The 21,485-nt window shown below is 43.6% G+C and overlaps 1 protein-coding gene across 3 annotated transcripts in view; it reads right to left on the minus strand.

The window, feature by feature from the left end:
* RIN1 (Ras and Rab interactor 1) overlaps nucleotides 1–19,895 on the minus strand; it is a 52,956-nt gene extending 33,061 nt beyond the window's left edge. Inside the window, exons 1-4 of one of the 3 annotated variants that reach the window (XM_040328875.1) lie at nucleotides 19,772–19,895; nucleotides 18,388–18,464; nucleotides 9,459–9,636; nucleotides 2,142–2,256 (exon numbers count right to left, since the gene is read on the minus strand). In XM_040328875.1, coding sequence (XP_040184809.1) covers nucleotides 2,142–2,256; nucleotides 9,459–9,636; nucleotides 18,388–18,419 — 325 coding nt within the window. In that variant the 5' untranslated portion in view covers nucleotides 18,420–18,464; nucleotides 19,772–19,895. Of the gene's footprint in view, nucleotides 1–2,141; nucleotides 2,257–6,268; nucleotides 6,444–9,458; nucleotides 9,637–18,387; nucleotides 19,720–19,771 lie in introns of those variants that run through there. The other 2 variants (XM_040328874.1, XM_040328876.1) reach the window with 2 other exon arrangements.
* Nucleotides 19,896–21,485: the final 1,590 nt, after the last annotated feature.

Below are 21,485 nucleotides of genomic sequence, written 5' to 3' on the forward strand. Positions count from 1 at the left end.
AGTGAGTCTAATGTGTGCTGTAACCTCTAGCAACCAGTCAGTAAGTGGTAATGATATGCTGTAACCTCTGGCAACCAATTGCAATCACTGCCTGGTCTGATACAGTAAACGGATTTTAAGTCTAGCTGATATATATTGTATTTCTCAGAGCAGGTGTAGAGCAAAATTGCATGGGGGGGCCCCCCAAGAATTATTTTGGCCAGGGTCCAATCAATATTAACCACTTAAGGACCGCCTAACGCCGATATACGTCAGCAGAATGGCACGGCTGGGCACAAGCACGTACCTGTACGTGATTGTTAAAAGCCCAGCCGTGGGTCGCGGGACCCACGGACCCGATCGCCGCCGGAGTCCCACGATCGGTCACAGGAGCTGAAGAACGGGGAGAGGTGTGTGTAAACACACCTTCCCTGTTCTTCGTTGTGGCGCTGTCATTGATCGTCTGTTCCCTGATATAGGGAAAGGCGATCAATGACGTCAAACGTACAGCCCCGCCCCCCTACAGTTAGAAACACATATGAGGTCACACTTAACCCCTTCAGCGCCCCCTAGTGGTTAACTCCCAAACTGCAATTGTCATTTTCATAGTAAACAATGCATTTTTATAGCATTTTTTGCTGTGAAAATGACAATGGTCCCAAAAATGTGTCAAAATTGTCCCATGTGTCCGCCATAATGTCGCAGTCGCAAAAAAAATCGCTGATCGCCGCCATTAGTAGTAAAAAAATAAATAATTAATAGAAATGCTATAAAACTATCCCCTATTTAAATGCTATAAATTTTGCGCAAACCAATCGATAAACGCTTATTGCGATTTTTTTTACCAAAAATAGGTAGAAAAATACGTATCGGCCTAAACTGAGGGGAAAAAAACGTTTTTTTATATATTTTTGGGGGATATTTATTAAAGCACAAAAGTAAAAAATATTGCATTTTTTTCAAAATTGTCGCTCTATTTTTGTTTATAGCGCAAAAAAAATAAAACGCAGAGGTGATCAAATACCACCAAAAGAAAGCTCTATTTGTGGGGAAAAAAGTACGCCAATTTTGTTTGGGAGCCACGTCGCACGACCGCGCAATTGTCAGTTAAAGCGACGCAGTGCCGAATCGCAAAAAGGGGCCTGGTCCTTTACCTGCATTTTGGTCCGGGTCTGAAGTGGTTAAAGACGACACTGTACACCTATGTCACTGATGTGTCCTGTGGTGACAGGGGACACAGGCTACGACACTCCCAGAAGTGTCGGAAATTGAATAGTCTTATGGAAGCTGAAGGTGGTAAAGTATGTCACATATATTTATGACCAGTACAAATTGTGCTACACTATACTGCGCCTTACTATTACCCTGTAAGGGTCAAGACAGGCAGTGATGTGTGGGTTTTAAATCTCAGTGCATCACTCAGGCCTTGTACACACGACCGAACATGTCCGCTGAAACTGGTCCGTCGGACCAGTTTCCGCGGACATGTCCGACCGTGTGTAGGGCCTACCGGACAGTTTTCTGGCCTAGCGGACAGGTTTCCAGCGGACAAAAGTTTCTTAGCATGCTAAGAAACTTGTTCGCTGGAAGCCTGTCCGTCGGACATGTCCGATGGTTAGTACGACTCATCGGACATGTCCGCTGGGCCGAAATCCCGCGCATGCGTCGAAGTGATTCGACGCATGCGTGGAAGCATTGAACTTCCTGGTTAGCGCACGTCGCCGCGTCATCATCGCCGCCACGTCACTGTGTTTTCTGTCCGCGGGGAATTTGGTCTGATGGTGTGTACACACATCAGACCAAAATCTCCCAGCAGACATGTCCGAGCGGACATGTCTGGTCGTGTGTACGAGGCCTAAGAAGTGCTGAGTTCTCCAGACACTTCAGAAGAGCTGCTCCCCAACAATCCAAAGGGGTCCAAGCAGGGTGATTCTCTCCAATTGGCATTACTTTCCCAGTGAAGATAAAACAAACCAGGTGCATTGGGCCATTGCTGGGAGTCTAATGAAACTGTTGTATTTTGCTACTGTATAATTCTATAGGAAAGCACACACCCAGTAAAAGAAACAAATGAATTGACCTAACCACCATAACCAAGGATGGGCAACCTACTGTACTCTGCAGCACCTTGTCTAGTGGATTGAGGCCTGCCTGCTATTCACCTGATGATCCTTCATGTATGTAAGCCTGATGGATGAAACTTGGTCCGTAGTCATCTGATAGTCGCACACACAGGACCAACTGCTGCCGAGTGTTGGATCTCCTCACCAAGAATGTCTGGAAAGTAAACAAGTCTATGGTAAATTCTGAGTACAATGGACATTAGTATAGTAACAAAATACACACATATTCTAGTGTCCCAAAAAATAGAAACAACACAACAGGCCATCCCGTAGGGCATGAGTGCTCAACCTGTGGCCCTCCAGCTGTTGTGAAGCTACAAGACCTATGAGGCATTGCAAGGCTGACAGGTATAAGCATGATTCCCAAAGGCAAAGGCACAATGGGACTTGTAGTTTTGCAACAACTGGAGGGCCACAGGTTGAGCACCCATGACCCTGAACACACCATCCCCACTGTGAAACATGGCGGTGGCAGCATCATGTTGTGGGGGTGCTTTTCTTTAGCAGGGACAGGGAAAATGGTTAGAGTTGATGGGAAGATGGATGGAGCCAAATACAGGGCAATCTTAGAAGAAAACCTGTTAGGCCTCGTACACACGATAGGATAGCCAGAGGACAACGGTCTGAAGGACCGTTGTCTTAGGTTAACTGATTAAGCTGACTGTTGGTCCGTCACGCCTACACACCATAGGTTAAATAACCGATCGTGTCAGAACGCGGTGACGTAAAACACAACGACGTGCTAAAAAAACGGAGTTCAATGCTTCCAAGCATGCGTCGACTTGATTCTGAGCATGCGCGGGTTTTTAACCAATGCTTTTGCATACTAACGATCGGTTTTGACCTATCGGTTAGGCGTCCATCGGTTAAATTTTAAAGCAAGTTCCTATTTTTTTAACGGGAAGGTTAAATAACCTATGGGGCCCACACACGATCGGTTTTGACAGATGAAAACGGTCCTTCAGACCGTTGTCCTCTGGCTATCCTATCATGTGTACGAGGCCTTAGAGTCTGAAAAATACCTAAGGCCCCATGCACACTGGAGGTTAAAATAACATTATAAAAATGCCAGTAGCTTTGCATTGAGTCTTTCAGCGTTTATTAGCATGTTTTTCCTTTGTAATATATACAGATGCAAGAAAAAGTATGTGAACCCTTTTGGAATGATATGAATTTCTGCACAAATTGGTCATAAAATGGGATCTGATCTTCATCTAAGTCACAACAATAGACAATCACAGTCTGCTTAACCACTTGAGAGTCGCGCTATAGACGAAAGACGTCCACAGCGCGGCTCTCAAGTGCCGGGTGGACGTCCCTGGACGTCCTTTTATGTGCATTACCCGCATGTGCCGCTGGGGGCACGCAGCAGGTAAACACTGTGCCCGGCGCATCGCTGAGAAGCCGATGCGTGTGCCTGGCGGCCGTGATGTCTGCCAGGTACCCGCGATCGGCGGTGACAGCAGGGGCGTGGAGCTCTGTGTGTAAACACAGAGCTCCACGTCCTGTCAGGGAGAGAGGAGACCGATCGGTGTCCCTTGTACATAGGGACACAGCTTTGGTCACCTCCCCCAGTCAGTGCCCTCCCCCCACACAGTTAGAACACACCCAGGGAATACATTTAACCCCTTTCTTACCCCCTAGTGTTAACCCCTTCACTGCCAGTCACATTTATACATTAATTAGTGCATTTTTATAGCACTGATCGCTGTATAAATGTGAATGGTCCCAAAATTGTGTCAAAAGTGTCCGATATGTCTGTCGCAATATCGCAGGCCTGACAAAAAAAAATCGCAGATCGCGGCCATTACTAGTAAAAAATTTATTTTGTAGGCGCTATAACTTTTGCGCAAACCAATCAATATACGCTTATTGCGATTTTTTTTTAACAAAGATATGTAGAATACGTATCGGCCTAAACCAAGGAAAAAACATTTTTTTTTTTAAAAAAAATTGGCATATTATTATAACAAAAAGTAAAAAATATTGTGTTTTTTTTCTAAATTTTCTGTCTTTTTTTTGTTTATAGCGCAAAAAATAATAATCGCAGAGATGATCAAATACCACCAAAGGAAAGCTCTATTTGTGGGAAAAAAATTATAAAAATATAATTTGGGTACAGTGTTGTATGACCGCGCAAATGTCATTCAAAATGCGTCAGCGCTGAAAGCTGAAAATTGGTCTGGGCACGAAGGGGGTTTAAGTGCCCAGTAATGAAGTGGTTAAACTAATAACACACACATAATTAAATGTTACCATGTTTTTATTGAACACACCATGTAAACATCCACAGTGCAGGTGGAAAAAGTATGTGAACCCTTGGATTTAATAACTGGTTGAACCTCCTTTGGCAGCAATAACTTCAAATAAACGTTTCCTGCAGTTGCAGATCAGACGTGCACAACGGTCAGGAGTTCTTGACCATTCCTCTTTACAGAACTGTTTCAGTTCAGCAATATTCTTGGGATGTCTGGTGTGAATCGCTTTCTTGAGGTCATGCCACAGCATCTCAATGGGGTTGAGGTCAGGACTCTGACTGGGCTACTCCAGAAGGCGTATTTTCTTCTGTTTAAGCCATTCTGTTGTTGATTTACTTCTATGCTTTGAGTCATTGTCCTGTTGCAACACTCATCTTCTGTTGAGCTTCAGCTGGTGGACAGATGGCCCTAAGTTCTCCTGCAAAATGTCTTGATAAACTTGGGAATACATTTTTCATTTGATGATAGCAATCTGTCCAGGCCCTGACGCAGCAAAGCAGCCCCAAACCATGATGCCCCCACCACCATACTTCACAGTTGGGATGAGGTTTGGATGTTGGTGTGCTGTGCCTCTTTTTCTGCACACATAGGGGGTTATTTACGAAAGGCAAATCCACTTTGCACCACAAGTGCAAAGTGCACTTGAAATTGCACTGAAAGTGCACTTGGAAGTGCAGTCGCTGTAAATCTAAGGGATTAGATCTGAAATGAGGGGAAGGTCTGCTGATTTTATCATCCAATCATGTGCAAGCTAAAATGCTGTTTTTTTTTTTCATTTTCTCTGCATGTCCCCCTCAGATCTACAGCTACTGCACTTGCAAGTGCACTTTGCACTTGTAGTTTGCACTTGTAGTGCAAAGTGGATTTGACTTTCGTAAATAAGCCCCATAGTGTTGTGTGTTTTTTCCAAACAACTCAACTTTGGTTTCATCTGTCATTTTGCCAGTACTGCTGTGGAACATCCAGGTGCTCTTGTGTAAACTGTAAACGTGCAGCAATGTTTTTTGGACAGCAGTGGCTTCCTCTGTGGTATTCTTCCCATGAAATCCATTCTTGTTTAGTGTTTTACGCATCGTAATGTTAGCATATGCCAGAGACTTTTGTAAGTCTTTAGCTGACACTCTAGAATTCTTCTTCACCTCATTGAGCAGTCTGCGCTGTGCTCTTGCAGTCAGCTTTACAGGACGGCCACTCTTAGGGAGAGTAGCAGCAGTGCTGAACTTTCTGCATTTATGGACAATTTGTCTTATCGTGGACTGATGAACAGCAAGGCTTTTGGAGATACTTTTATAACCCTTTCCAGCTTGCAAGTCAACAATTCTTAATCATAGGTCTTCTGAGAGCTCTTTTGTGCGAGGCATCATTCACATCAGGCAATGCTTCTTGTGAAAAGCAAACCCAGAACTGGTGTGTGTTTTTTATAGGGCAGGGCAGCTGTAACCAACACCTCCAATCTCATCTCATTGATTGGACTCCAGTTGTCTGACACCTCACTCCAATTAGTTCCTGCATAACATACTAGCTCATTATGCAATACTCACCTGGGATCGAAGCCCCGCTGCAGTGCTTGACACAGCACCGGCTGGCGACATGTGGTCCTGGAGTTACTTCCGGGTATCGCGGGAGCCGCCGGTAACGGCACAGTCACTGAAAGCAACAGCATGTATGTGCCATTGCTTCAGTGCACATATGCCGATAACATTGGCACATGCAAATACAGGGGATATCTCCTAAACTGTTCAGGTTTAGGAGATATCCAGGGTAGCTACAGGTAAGCCTTAGCTGTAGCAAAAAGTGTGTTGTAGGGGTTTACAACCACTTTAAAGTAACACCAGAGGTACATTTTTTGTTTCTTTTTTAAATCTGCAGCTTTTAATATAGCAGAACTCAACATGTAAAAATATTCACCTCCACCTTCCAGCAATGCAACGGTTGATATTCCTTACTAGTCGCTGTCATTTTCTCTCTGCATTACTTGTAAGTGCGGAATTTTCAGCCCCTTAATCAGCTGGTGGAGGATGACATCACCTTGTGCGCGGGAGTCGGTCATTCTGGCACAGGCAGAGTGTGGCGGGAATGCGCGCTGAGGAGAGCCCAGGGAAATAATAACCAAAAAATGCATAAACAGTTAATATATTTATTTAAATAGTTTATTAAAAAAAATAACCAGTTGATAAAAGGTATGCAGAAATTTTGCACCTGAAACCATAAATAGACAGGGTTGTCTGGGGACAAAGACAAGCACACACAAGACAGAACATAAGACACCATCCAAAATAATCAATATCACCAATAAGGTACTATGGAAGAGTGCAAATTAAGGTAGTCATGTTTTTCTTTGTCCCCAGACAACCTTGTCTGTTTATGGTTTTAGGTGTAAAATTTCTGCATACCTTTTATCAATTGGTTAGTTTTTTCAATAAATTATATTTGATTAACTGTTTATGCACTTTTTGGTTATTATTTCCCTGGGCTCTCCTGTGTGGCACTTGGCAGTATGCCTTCTCTCTGACACAGTGCACATTTTTACGCATTTTTGCACATACGCCGTAGACAATGGCGCGCGGGAGTGACGTTATCACGGCTCCGGCCAGTCACAGAGCCGGAGCCGCGATATGCGGAAGTGAATCGTGGAAGGAATGGCGCACACAGAGGAGGTGACCAAGCACCGCTGCGGGGGCTTCGATCTCAGATAAGTACTTCATAATGAGCTAGTATTCTATGCATACTAGCTCATTATGCCTTTGCCTTGCAGGGTATTTTTTTTTTCTTAAAAAAAAATGGTTTATTGATAGCTGCACCCGTGGCCGGTGGTCAGTGAGTATGAGCTTTTTACACACTGATCACCAGCCCATTGTAAACACACACATGTCACTAAAATAGTGTCACCACACACATGTCCCCACACAGTAAAAACACCTGTCCCCCCACATATGTCCCAGTAAAATCATATGTCCCAATGATCATCTGCGTATGTCTGTCCATGATCACACAAACCAATTACTATACACTTAATGGGATTTTATTTACCAAAGACATGTAGCAGAATACATTTTGGCTTACATTTCTGACAAAATTCGATTTTATTGGTTTCTTTTAAAATAGAAAGTAGAAATTATTGTTTTTTTCCCCAAAATTTTCGCTCTTTGAAGTCATGAATGAATATCACCAAAAGAAAGCTCAATTAGTGTGAACAAAACGTTAAAACTTTCATATGGGTACCATGTTGCATGACAATTCATTGTCATTGAAAGTGCGAGAGCGCTGAAAGCTGAAAATTGGCCTGGGAAGGAAGGGGGCGAAAGTACCCAGTATTGAAGTGGTTAATGTACGACCAGCTTTGTGTAATCGGCGCTCTCACATCGCTCTATTGTGTTCCACGCTGGAACGCATACGGCGACCGCGCAATGACGTCATCACCCGGCGCCGCGTGCGTTTCAGCATGGAACGCGGAAGTGCGAGTCGAATCAGTGCTTTATGCACTACACATGCCTCCCTCCTATAAACAAGACAGCGTGGACAGTAAACGCTGTCCTATTATTGTCGGCCGTAGCCGGACCACGCTACATACAAGCTACTGGCATATCCCCTCAACTGAATAGCAGCGCAACCTGGAACAATACTCTGCGTACTCTCATCCTCTGCAAACGGATAAGTACCATTACTACTATGCTGCTTGGCATTACTTGTTGTGCTTTTAAGTAACATTTCTAGAAAATCTTAAAGGCACATACACTCTCAGATCATTTAAGCTAAAGTTACCTCTCTCAAGTAATTGCTAATTGCATATAGTATTTTCATATGCTACGTGCTTGACATTTGTTGTTAATTGTATACGGCCTTATGCCCTAAAATACTGAACATGTTCACTGTACCTTTTCAACGCTAGGCGTTGAACGCATGTTGTAATACCTCCACCCTTAGTAGCTCAACGCATTCTTTTATGTGAAAGAGATGATGTACTGAACCCCTAAACTCCTGTTCTCTGATCGGAGTGACGCCTGGGGTCCAGTACAGATATTCACATCGCATAGAGAGCTGCATTGAAATCTTCCTAACCCGCAGTTGTGGTTCACTCACATTCACCCTAGTTTGTGACACTTTGGCCCATTCTGTGGTTTGGGAAAGACCTTTCTATCTCCCCCCACCCACATAGTGCATATTATATTAAAAAAAAGAGGCGGCTCTTTAATTAGGCAAATTAGGCAGTCGCCTAAGGCCTCACACTCACAGGGGCCTCGCGGCCACCTAACTTACCCAATGCATTACCCCAGTTTTGAGGGACAGAGGACCTTAACGCTGCTGTGCTCAGGCAGCGTTTAGGCCTCGTACACACGACCGGACCAGTTTCAGAGGACAGATCCGATCGTGTGTACAGGCTAGCGGACAGATATCCAGCGGACAAAAGTTTCTTAGCATGCTAAGAAACTTGTCCGCTGGAGAGCTGTCCATCGGACATGTCCGCTGGTTAGTACGTCTAACCAGCGGACAGAAATCCCGCGCATGCGTCGAAATGATTCGACGCATGCGTGAAAGCATTGAACTTGCGTGATAGAGAACGTCGATGTTGTCTACGTCACCGCGTTCTCTGTCCACGGGGATTTCGGTTTGATGGTGTGTACAGCCATCAGACCGAAATCTCCGAGCGGACATGTCCGATGAAAACGGTCCGCGGACCGTTTTTATCGGACATGTCCCCTCGTGTGTACGGGGCCTCAGAGTCCTGACTCAGGAGCGGAGCCGCCAGCATCCCTAACAACCAGTTAATATCGATGGCCCCACCCCTTGTGACGTCAATGACCCAGCATGACCTCAGTTAATGACATCACCTGGTGGCCCTGCACCTTAGTTATTAAAGAGCAGGATCTGGAGGCAGCCTTGTTAAAGGTGGCTTTTAGATTCCGATAAGTCCCCTGCCTGCAGACCCCCACAACCACCGGCCAGGGTTGTGGGGAAAAGGGCTCTTGTCCTTGGATTATTTTCCCGTCATGGGTGTGAGTGGGGCCCCATGTCAAGTTTTGCCTAAGGCCTCACAAAACCTAGAGTCGCCTCTGATTGAGAAGGATGGGTACACAGCAAAAGTTACCAGTTGACTTACCCCTGGTGGCTCTCTCTGCAGCACATGCAATGCGGTAGCTGAGTTGACACTGAGGTGAAGCCACACACTCTGTGTGAGAAGAAGCTTGTCTGTAATGCTGACTAAGGTTGATGATCCTCTTGGAGATGGGGAACGGGGGGGTTCGTTATTTGGGTAATCATACACAGGTTCTGTCGTACTGAAAAGACAAACATAAAGAACTGGTATTTATCATTGATTAGACAAGAAATTCACCCAACATTCACATGTTACGACTAAGATTTGCTTTTTCATATTATATACTATATAAAAATCACAGTGATCTCTCATTTACAAACAATATTTATCTGGCAAAAAAATGACATCAAAGACAATCCCCTTCTATTGGTTGAACTAGATTTTTTTTTTCAGCCAGAAAGATTTGCCCAACATCTCCTCCTCAATGGGAAAGTGTTTAAGGGTTCGTGTACAGTGCAGCCGGGGCAGTAACTAGGGGGTTGAGCAGCGGTTTTACTGTCTATAATTTGACCTGCATAGACCTGCATGGGAATACAAAACTCACTGGCCATTATTATTGGCTCTGTAATGCTACTAAAACATACCTCCCAACATTAGAGATGGGAATGAGGGACACCTACTAGCAAACGTATGTAGGCATAGGACACGCCCCCTGCCACACCCCCTTAAAGGAGAATTAACAAAAAAAAAGTTCATTAACCTCTTCCTTACCGGGCTATTATAAAATGACGCCGGCAGGAAACCTTCCTCGATCTGGGTGGACGTCATATGACGTCCTTTCTTCCCGGCAATCTAGGGCGGGCAGCACTGCCCTTGACCCGGCGGCCGCGATGTCCGCCGGGTACCCGCGATTGCCAGTGATCACGGCAGGACCATGGATCTGTGTGTGTAAACACACAGATCCACCTCCTGTCAGAGGCGAGGAGACCGATGTGTGTTCCCAGTACAGAGGAACACACATCGGTCTCCTCCCCTTGTGAGTCCCCTTCCCCCTACAGTTAGAACACACTTTAGGGAACATATTGACCCCTTCAGCGCCCCCTAGTGTTAACCACTTCCCTGCCAGTCACATTTAAATCAGTAATCAGTGCAGTTGTATATCTCTAATCGCTGTATAAATGTGAATGGTCCCAAAAACGTGTCAAAAGTGTCCGATGTGTCCGCCGCAATGTCACGGTCACAATAAAAATCGCAGATCGCCGCCATTATTAGTAAAGAAGAAAATAATAAATAAAAATGCCAGAAATCTATCCCCTATTTTGTAGACGCTATAACTTTTGCGCAAAAAAATTATTATACGCTTATTGCGTATTTTTTTTTACCAAAAATATGTAGAAGAATACGTATCGGTCTAAACTGAGGGAAAAAAAATGTTTTTAAAAAAAATTGTGGTATTTATTAAATCAAAAATTAAAAAATATTGTGTTTTTTTTTTTTAATTGTCGCTCTTCTTTTGTTTATAGCGCAAAAAAAACAAAAAACGCAGAGATGATCAAATACCACCAAACGAAAGCTCTATTTTTGGGGGGGGGGGAAACATAAAGATTTCATATGGGTACAGTGTTGCAAGACTGCGCAATTGTCAGTCAATAGTTTTCAGTCAATTTCCGGTCAGTTTCGGCACCGGAAACTGACTGCATGGTGTGAACTAGAGACATTGGAATACATGGAAAACACTGTGCATGCATTTTTAGTGCAGAAAAAATACATACAAAACTGTACGGAACTGCGTCTGATGTGAACTGGCCCTAATGCCGCGTACAAACGATAATTTTTCGGGTTGTAAAAAACTACGTTTTTCAGCCTCTAGAAAAAACAAAGTTTTTTTCAACTTCATCAATAAAAAAACAACGTTGCCTACACACGATAGTGAAAAAAAAATTCTCTAGAAAAGCGCGGCGACGTACAACACGTACGACGGCACTATAAAGGGGAAGTTCCATGCGGATGACGCCACCCTTTGGGCTGCTTTAGCTGATTCCTTGTTAGTAAAAGATGATTTGCGCTTTTCTGTCTGTTACAGCGTGATGAATGTGCTTACTCCATTACGAACGGTAGTTTTACCAGAACGAGCGATCCCGTCTCATAACTTGCTTCTGAGCATGCGCGGGTTTTTCACGTCGTTAAAGCCCACACACGATCATTTTTTACAACCAAACAACATAGTTTAAAATGTCGTTAAAAAATAGAGCATGTTCGAATTTATTTTTTTTGTCGTTTTTTAGAACCCGGAAAATGCTCTGAAGCCCACACACGATCGTTTTAAATGACATTTTTAAAAAACGTTTTTTACAACCCGAAAAATGATCGTGTGTACGCGGCATAAGAGATTTTCAGTAGTCTCATTGAGTGATTGATCTACAACTGCAAATTTAATCACATAACAGGAACTATTATGCCGCGTACACACCATCACTTTCTGCGATGGAAAAAAACGTCATTTTCAAAAACGTCAATTTAATTGACCGTGTGTGGGCAAAAACGTCGTTTTATGTCTTCTAAAAAACGACAGAAAAAAATTGAAGCATGCTTCAATTTTATGTGTCGTTTTTCAAAAGTGCACTTTTTACCTCACAGAAATTGACCGTGTGTAGCAAAAAACGTCGTTTTCTAAGACGTTTTTTCATCCACGCATGCCCAGAAGCTAGCTTCAATGGTAAAACGTGGTGGAACGTAACCTGACTTTGCAAGATCATTGTGAGAAAACGATGGTGTGTATGCAACTTCGTCTTTGAAAATTGAAGTTTCAAAAACGTCATTTTTTACTTCACAGAAAGTGTCGTTTTTTTTCATCACATAAAGTGATGGTGTGTACGGGGCATTAGAAGTTGATCTCCACTCTTCTCCTCCAGAGATTTGAATGGTAACATGAGAGAATTGCTCATTTAGCATTCTTGGGCAATTTGTCATATTTATGTATACTTCATGGAAATTATTATTTCATGATAAATCACCCAACAATCTCTTGCAGTGATTTTTCCACTAACAGATTTCCAAAGATGGATCAAAATTTGGTCAGGATGGACAAATCTTTAACTGCAGGCTATTGTATTCTGACAGATGTCTTGTTGGCTGCAGTCACTGTTCTTCCAACCATTTTCTGCCCGATTCCTTTGATTTCTAAAGGATGTTGGGCAGAGTGCAACCGACAGGGCCAAACTTGTCTTAACCACTTAAGACCCGGACCATTATGCAGGTTAAGGACCTTGCCCCTTTTTTGCGATTTGGCACTGCGTCGCTTTAACTGACAATTGCGTGGTTGTGCGACGTGGCTCCCAAACAAAATTGGCGTCCATTTTTTCCCCACAAATAGAGCTTTCTTTTGGTGGTATTTGATCACCTCTGCGGTTTTTATTTTTTGCACTATAAACAAAAATAGAGCGACAATTTTGAAAAAAATTCTATATTTTTTACTTTATGCTATAATAAATATCCCCCAAAAATATATAAAAAAACCTTTTTCCTCAGTTTAGGCCAATACGTATTCTTCTACCTATTTTTGGTAAAAAAAATCGCAATAAACGTTTATCGATTTGTTTGCGCAAAATTTATAGCGTTTACAAAATAGGGGATAGTTTTATTGCATTTCTTTTTTTACTACTAATGGCGGCGATCAGCGATTTTTTTCGTGACTGCGACATTATGGCGGACACATCGGACACTTTTGACACATTTTTGGGACTATTGTCATTTTCACAGCAAAAAGTGCTATACAAATGCACTGATTACTGTGAAAATGACAATTGCAGTTTAGGAGTTAACCACTAGGGGGCACTGTAGGGGTTAAGTGTGACCTCATATGTGTTTCTAACTGTAGGGGGCGGGGCTGGACGTGTGACGTCATTGATTGTCTTTCCCTATATCAGGGAACAGATGATCAATGACACTGCCACAATGAAGAACAGGGAAGGTGTGTTTACACACAGCTCTCCCCATTCTTCAGCTCCTGTGACCGAACACGGGACACCGGCGGCAATCGGGTCCGTGGGTCCCGCGGGCGCGGTCACGGAGCTTCAGACCGTGTCGCGAGCACACCGCCGGCATCGCGTTTGCGACCCCACGGCTGGGCAGGTACGTGATTGTGACCAGCTGTGCCATTCTGCCGACGTATATCGGCGTGAAGGGGTCCTTAAGTGGTTAAAGAGGAATTCCACCCGCGATTTTTAAGTCAGCAGCTACAAACATTGTAGCTGCTGACTTTTAATAAGGACACTTACCCATCCTACTCGCCCGCGATGTCGGCCCCCCCCGAGGCCGATCCCTCGATCCTGGCAGCTTCCGGCGCCGCCATCCTCAGTAAGGGAAACAGTCAGTGAAGCCGTGCGGCTTCACTGCACGTTTCCTACTGCGCATGCGCGAGCCGCGCAATGCATTGTGAATTGGCCAGCTGCTCTCTGGGATACACACAGTTCCCAGAAGGCAGCGCGCCCCATTCACCAGAAGACACCGCAAGGAGGACGAGGAAGAAGACCTGCCGTGGACGATGAAGAGGCAGATTATGGACTTCCGCATAGCAACCGCTATTTCTGGTAAGTAAAACAATATTTTTAAAAAAAAAATAGGATTTTTGGTCCAAAAAAATTTGAGGGTGGAACGCCACTTTAAATTTTGTCCAGCTTTGGACCTTGTTCACATCAGGCAAGTTGGGATGCCAAATCACGCTGCAACAGTGGTAAAACACACCCATACCTCCCAACTTTTTGAGATGGGAATGAGGGACACCTATCAGCAAAAGTATGCAGGCATAAGACACACCCCATTGCCACGCCCCCTTAAAGGAGAATTGTACAAAAAAACAAGATTGGTTAAACCCACAAGGGCTTTTCTACCACTACTAATCCTTTGTATTGGCTTTTGGAATTTACAAATGAAGCAATTTAGAAATCAGATGAAAGGTTTAGCGCTGGAAAACACTTTTCAATAGATAAAAAGTGCATTTTTTATACATCTGTATAGATCAGACCAAAATGAGGGACAAATGAGGGAGGAATGAGGGACAGAGGGACATTGCTCCAAATCAGGGACAGTCCCTCCAAATCAGGGACAGTTGGGAGGTATGCACACCACATGTGTTTGGGTGCTATTCATTTTTAAAACATGGTGTGATAAATCGTGCAGCAATTGCAGCAAACCTCATCGCACAAAGCTTGTCGCCCAAAAAGACCTCCTGCTCCATTTTGGGCAACAAGCTTTGCATTATGCAGTTTGCCAGGATTGATGAATGGTAGACAAACACGCAGGGTTTTGCCACTATTGTAGTGCAATTTGGAATTGCGGGCAGAATTGCGTTGATTCTGCCCATAAAACCCAAATTGCTAGATGTGAACGGGGCCCTCAAGGATGCCAAAGAATTCTTCAACTTTGGCTGATAAATGCTGGCCTTGTTGGCACCACCTGGCTCAACAAAAGTTGATATTTCATTAGATGCAGCCACTGTTTGGAAATTCGGACAGCCATAAGTGTCAGCTGTCAGAATACAATAGCCTGCAGTGGAGATTCCTCTATCCATACTGAATGAGAGAAATATCTATATAGGCTATATTACCAATGGGATATCTCTCTTTACAAGCACATGAACTTTAATGGCATCCCAGTCGTATGCCGCGTACACACGATCATTTTTCAGCATGAAAAAAAACGTTGTTTTTTAAAAATGTAATTTAAAACTATCGTGTGTGGGCTTCACATCATTTTTCGGGTTCTGAAAAATGACAAAAAATAAATTCAAACATGCTGCATTTTATGTCGTTTTTCGGGTTGTAAAAAATGATCGTGTGTGGGCTAAAACGACGTGAAAAACCCGCGCATGCTCAGAAGAAAGTTATGAGACGGGAGCGCTCGTTCTGGTAAAACTACCATTCGTAATGGAGTAAGCACATTCATCACGCTGTAACAGACAGAAAAGCGCCAATCGTCTTTTACTAACACGGAATCAGCTAAAGCAGCCCCAAGGGTAGCGTCATCCGCATTGAACTTCCTCTTTATAGTGCCGTTGTACGTGTTGTACGTCACCGCGCTTTGCTAGAGCATTTTTTTTAAAACGATGGTGTGTGGGCGTCGTTTTAATGATGAAGTTGGAAAAACTTAGTTTTTCTAAATGCCGAAAAACTTCGTTTTTTTTCATGCCGAAAAATGATCGTGTGTACGCGGCATCAGTCTCTAGGGTTTAATATTGAGTTGACCCACCCTTTGCAGTTATAACATCTTCAACTCTTCTGGGAAGGCCCTCCACAAGGTTTAGGAGTGTGACTATGGGAATGTTTGACCATTCTTCCAGAAGCAAATTTGTGAGTATAAAAGAGAAGAGAGGAGCCTCTAATACAGACGGTCGTTTTTTGTGATGAAAAAAAAACGACGTTTTAAAAAACGTCATTTAAAATGATCGTGTGTGGGCAAAACGTCGTTTTATGTCTTCAAAAAAACGACCAAAAAAAAATTCGAACATGCTCGAATTTTTTGTGTCATTTTTCAAAACGTCGTTTTTGTTTCACAGAAATTGACCGTGTGTAGCAAAAAACGACTTTTAAAACGACGTTTTTAAACCCGCACATGCCCAGAAGCTAGTTATGAAGTGAGCTTCAATGGAAAAAAGTGGTGAAACGTAACCTCGCTTTGCTAGAGCATTGTGAAAAAACGTCGTTTTATTTCATGATTTAAAACTTCGTTTTTTTTCATCACAAAAAACGACCGTCTGTATGCGGCATTAGTGTAGCAATATGGTCACATTTAATGAAGGTACAACATTTAGCAACTTATTGCTACAGTTAGAGGTGCCTCTCTTCTCTTTTATACCCTGTGCTTTGGATTACAGGTGTAGCGCTGGTCTCCCAACGAGTCGGGCGCTATTGTAAATTTAGGGGTGTCTGAGCCAATAGTTGGCCTCAGACTCTGTTAATTCTATTTAAATTAGCCTCTGTTCTGGCTATGGCTGTGCTCGGTAGAAGTTTTCCCTTGTTGCCTGTAGGTGGCGTTACCATCTCAGGCCCATGTTGGTACTCAGGCAAACCATAGTGTGTTAGGTGACCCCTCTCGGCAGCAGCCCAGTGGGAGTGGTGCCCCGCTGTGCATGCTTGGAGGGAGTACTTAAGGGGCAGACGCCGTTTTTTCGGGGTCCTTCGCCTCGTGGCCCTCTCGGCGCGAGGTGGGTGTGCGTGATTTCAGTCTCGGGACCACGTTGGTCTGAGGCTGAGTTCCTGTCGAGTAGGCCCAGCTATGCTGGCTGGGGCCTATGATTTTACAAGGGATCCCAAGCTGTCCATCCAAGTGGAGGAAGCTTCTTAGCGAAGGAAACCGGGGGAGGACCTGCGCTGGAGGAGACAAGCAAGGCAAGCTGATGTCCCGGGATAGGCCTTGTAACCTCGTTAAGAAAAAGGGATCCGCTCTGCAAGTTGTCTTACAGTCCGCCGGATTGGCTTAAAGGCTCTTTGGCTGTAAAGCAGGAAGTTCGGGACTTAAAATCCTGTGGCAGAGGATTCCCTGACTATCCATCTTGTGCTTTCAGATGGTCTGTGGCAGAGACTGTTTCTATACTGTCTATGCATCATTCCGGCTGCTAGGCCATGTGAGGGGGGTCTATCCGGGTGAGCAATACCCACTCAGGAGTGAGTGGCAAACATTGGACCTTTGAATACTTTGAGCATTCTGTACTGCGTGCCTGAACCTTTCCCTTCTCTCTATACTAAGGTGGCCAGATTTTTTTAATGAAATCCGGGGACATATTTTTTTTTACTAGTAATGGCGGCAATCAGCGATTTTCTGCCCGTCGTCGTCAGCCTCACAGCCTGTCAAGTCTCACTCTACGGGCCCCGGCTACTACTGGGTGGGGTGTGGAGGAAGATCCCTCCACCAGGGAAGGCAAGGAGATAGGTAGGCAGGTGGCTGGCCGGGACTTGAGCCAAGGCAGAAGAACAGAAGTAGAGCTGAATGGCCATGCACCCGAAACTGAAGAAATATTCCCTCCGCTCCGACCAGCACATGATCATCAGAAAGGGGCACAGATAATGGAAAAAAATACACGCCCCTAAGCTAGTAGGAGCGGCGGAGTGGAGGTGTGTAATTCAGATTTTTTATTCTGCACCGAATGTCTTTGAAATTGCCCCAGCCCCTGTTCAAATCCAATCCGGGGACAAAACCGGGGACAGACTTGGTCTGGGGACAGTGTCCTCAATCCGCTTCCTTCACAAGTTTATGCAGCAAAAATAAAGCCTATAGTTGAAGGTTTCCGCTGGACAACGAACTTGGAGGTAACGTGCAAAACCCAAAATCTAAACCAGCAGCTCCTACGGCGGTAGTGCTACACAAGCATGTTTCTGGAACGAATTATGCTCGCAAACCAAGGTTTACTGTTTAGAGCTGTCAATCAGGTGCAATCATATCTATAGGAAATGCAGTTACCATGCATTTGGTGACCTACAGAAATAAATCGTAGTGTAGAATAATAAATGTGTAGCGTGCGTGTATGTGTGTATGTATGTAGTATACTATATGACCAGCTGACGTAGATGAATTTTTATAAATGTGTCTTCTGCCAAAAAAATACATCAAAACCCAAGTGTCAAGTGTCAAAAATGTGAGTCAACTGGTATCTGCAATAAAGCACACAATGCTGCACTGACTGTCGCATCATCAAGTGTCAGTCCGGCGTTCCAGGTTACACATGAACAATAAGTAATCACAAATCCTTGGATTAGTTAGAGGTGGGTGGATTTCCCCTAAATAGTGTCTCATTCTATCCAATATTTGCTTGATAAATCCCCCTCGGTATATTAAGCACAACCGAACTGTTAATGACACATTAGATCTGAGATGAATGTAATGCTTCCACTGATACAATATTAATGCCGATTTAGTGTGCTTGCTGTAGGAAGCTCTGACCGCGATGACGGAGCTGAAAATGTGGAAAGTGAGCGGAGAGATGATTTGGGAGAAATACCTTGTCATGCTGGGTTCCGATACAGTTTCCATGCCAGGAATTCCAGTTTGCTTCCTTCTTCGTAGGAGATGCTTGATCTGAATTTGGGAACAGGATTACAGTGTCACGTTGCTATTAAACCAGGAAAGATTATTACTCATGGTTGAACTTCGGCAGAACACAGAAATACCGTACTGGATGTATAGAAGAATGTGCTGGATTATTCACCATGCACAACTTTTCTATTAAATACTCTTTTTTCAAACTGTAGAATAGCAATTTCCAATTTATGCTGACTATAATACTTAACGTACATGTTCTAGTTCTAGATTGTAAGCTCCATAGGTAAGTGGCCTCTGATTATCAAACTGTAGAATAGCCATTTCAGCTTTATGCTGACTATAATACTTCACATACAGTGTTCTACTTCTAGATTGTAAGCTCCATGGGTAAGTGGCCTCTGATTATCAAACTGTAGAATAGCCGTTTCAGCTTTATGCCGACTATAATACTTAATGTACAGTGTTCTACTTCTAGATTGTAAGCTCCACGGGTAAGTGGCCTCGGTTTATCAAACTGTAGAATAGCAATTTCCAATTTATGCTGACTATAATACTTAACGTACAGTATTCTACTTCTAGATTGTAAGCTCCATAGGTAAGTGGCCTCTGTTTATCAAACTGTAGAATAGCCATTTCAGCTTTATGATGACTATAACAATTAACGTACGTGTTCTACTTCTAGATTGTAAGCTCCATGGGTAAGTGACCTCTGTTTATCAAACTGTAGAATAGCCATTTCAGCTTTATGATGACTATAACAATTAACGTACGTGTTCTACTTCTAGATTGTAAGCTCCATAGGTAAGTGACCTCTGTTTATCAAACTGTAGAATAGCCATTTCAGCTTTATGCTGACTATAATACTTAACGTACATGTTCTAGGTCTAGATTGTAAGCTCCACGGGTAAGTGGCCTCGGTTCATCAAACTGTAGAATAGCCATTTCAGCTTTATGCTGACTATAATACTTAACGTACAGTGTTCTACTTCTAGATTGTAAGCTCCATAGGTAAGTGGCCTCGGTTCATCAAACTGTAGAATAGCAATTTCCAATTTATGCTGACTATAATACTTAACGTACGTATTCTAGTTCTAGATTGTAAGCTCTATAGGTAAGTGGCCTCTGTTTATCAAACTGTAGAATAGCCGTTTCAGCTTCATGCTGACTATAACACTTAACGTACAGAGTTCTACTTCTAGATTGTAAGCTCCATGGGTAAGTGACCTCTGTCTTTGTACGATTAGAAGTTTACAGAGTATTCTTAGTAGGATTTCAGATCAGTACTGTATATATTAGGCTATTGTGCTATGAAAATAGGTAAAGAAAGTACTAAGTACACTTACCTTGGTTCTCCCTTGGGACGCAGACTGTGGAATCTCTCTCGCCCTATTCTCCAACCCCTATGGGCGTTCCCAGAGTGACTAACCCTTACGGTGTTGCAAGGTAGATATACGCAGCTCCTTCACTCATTCTTTTCCATGGGCCCTCCCTCCCCTTCTTGCCTTGCACTGTATCTCTCACGCTGTCAGCTCTTCCCACATGCCTGCTCTGTAGAGACTTGTGAAATAAGAGAAGCTTCATAGCTTCCAGGAGGGAACGGCTAGAGGCTCAGAGACCTGGCACCCCGCTAAAATATTAACTATTTAAGGCTTCTTTCATAAGGACATTTTAGCATTTTTTATTTAGGGATTGAACACAGCTGCATTATTTTCAATAGACGTATTCGCACAGGTGTGTGAACATGCACTGCGTAACGCAAAATCCAAAAATCTGCATCGGAGGACATGCATATACAAGTACGCCAGATGCAGGTATTTAAACAAACAAAAAAAAGGACAATTTTACGCATTTATTTAATAATCATTAAAGCGGTTGTAAACCGCATATATAATTTTTTTTTTGTTAAACCTGCAAGGCAAAAGGCATAATCAGCTAGTATGAAATACTTACCTCGGAACGAGGTGAAGAACACTTACCTGGTTCACGCCGAGCGAGATGTCATCTTGCTCCGGCGTGTCTTCCAGGTATCGCCGCTCCAGCGCTGTGATTGGCTGGAGCGGCGATGACGTCACTCCCGCGCGTGCGCGCAGGAGATTTAAAATCGGCAAGGTCCGGCGGCTGCCGGATCTTTCGCCGTGGATTCCCCCTGCGCATGCGCCGCTGCAATCAGCGGCGCATTGCGAGGGGAATATCTCCTAAACCGTACAGGTTTAGGAAATATTCTTTATACCTACAGGTAAGCCTTATTATAGGCTTACCTGTAGGTAAAAGTGAAAAATAAGGGATTACAACTGCTTTAACCACTTCAGCCCCGGACCATTTGGGTGGTCAAAGACCAGGCCACTTTTTGCGATTCGGCACTGCGTCGCTTTAACTGACAATTTCGCGGTCATGCGACGTGGCTCCCAAACAAAAATTTTTGCGCTATTAACAAATATATAGCGACAATTTTGAAAAAAATGCAATATTTTTTACTTTTTGCTATAATAAATATCCCCCAAAAATTTAAAAAAAAAACATTTTTTTTTGTTCAGTTTAGGCCGATACGTATTCTTCTACATATTTTTGGTAAAAAAAAAATCGCAATAAGCGTTTATTGATTGGTTTGCGCAAAATAGGGGATCGTTTTATGGCATTTTTATCGTGACTGCGACATTATGGTGGACACATCGGACACTTTTGACACCATTTTGGGACCATTGTCATTTTTACAGTGCTATAAAAATGAACTGATTACTGTAAAAATGACACTGACAGTGAAGGGGTTAGCCACTAGATGGTGCTGTAGGGGTTAGGTGTGACCTGGTGAGTGATTCTTACTGTAGGGGGGATGGGCTGTGTGTGACATGACACTGATCAGTGTCATGGTTAAAGCACTGGTTAAAACTTGTAGGAGGAGTTTTCTGACTGTCCTATGAGACTTCAAGATCCCTGACCCTCTATATTGACAGTACTGATAGGCCCTGTGCTGACCACATGCACTCTCCCAAGATAAAAAAAACTCTCTAGCAATACACACCAAACTGAGCATGTGCAGCCTGACTCCATAGACCAGTG

The sequence above is a fragment of the Rana temporaria genome, chromosome 11 (assembly GCF_905171775.1).
Source record: "Rana temporaria chromosome 11, aRanTem1.1, whole genome shotgun sequence".
Lineage (NCBI taxonomy): Eukaryota > Metazoa > Chordata > Amphibia > Anura > Ranidae > Rana > Rana temporaria.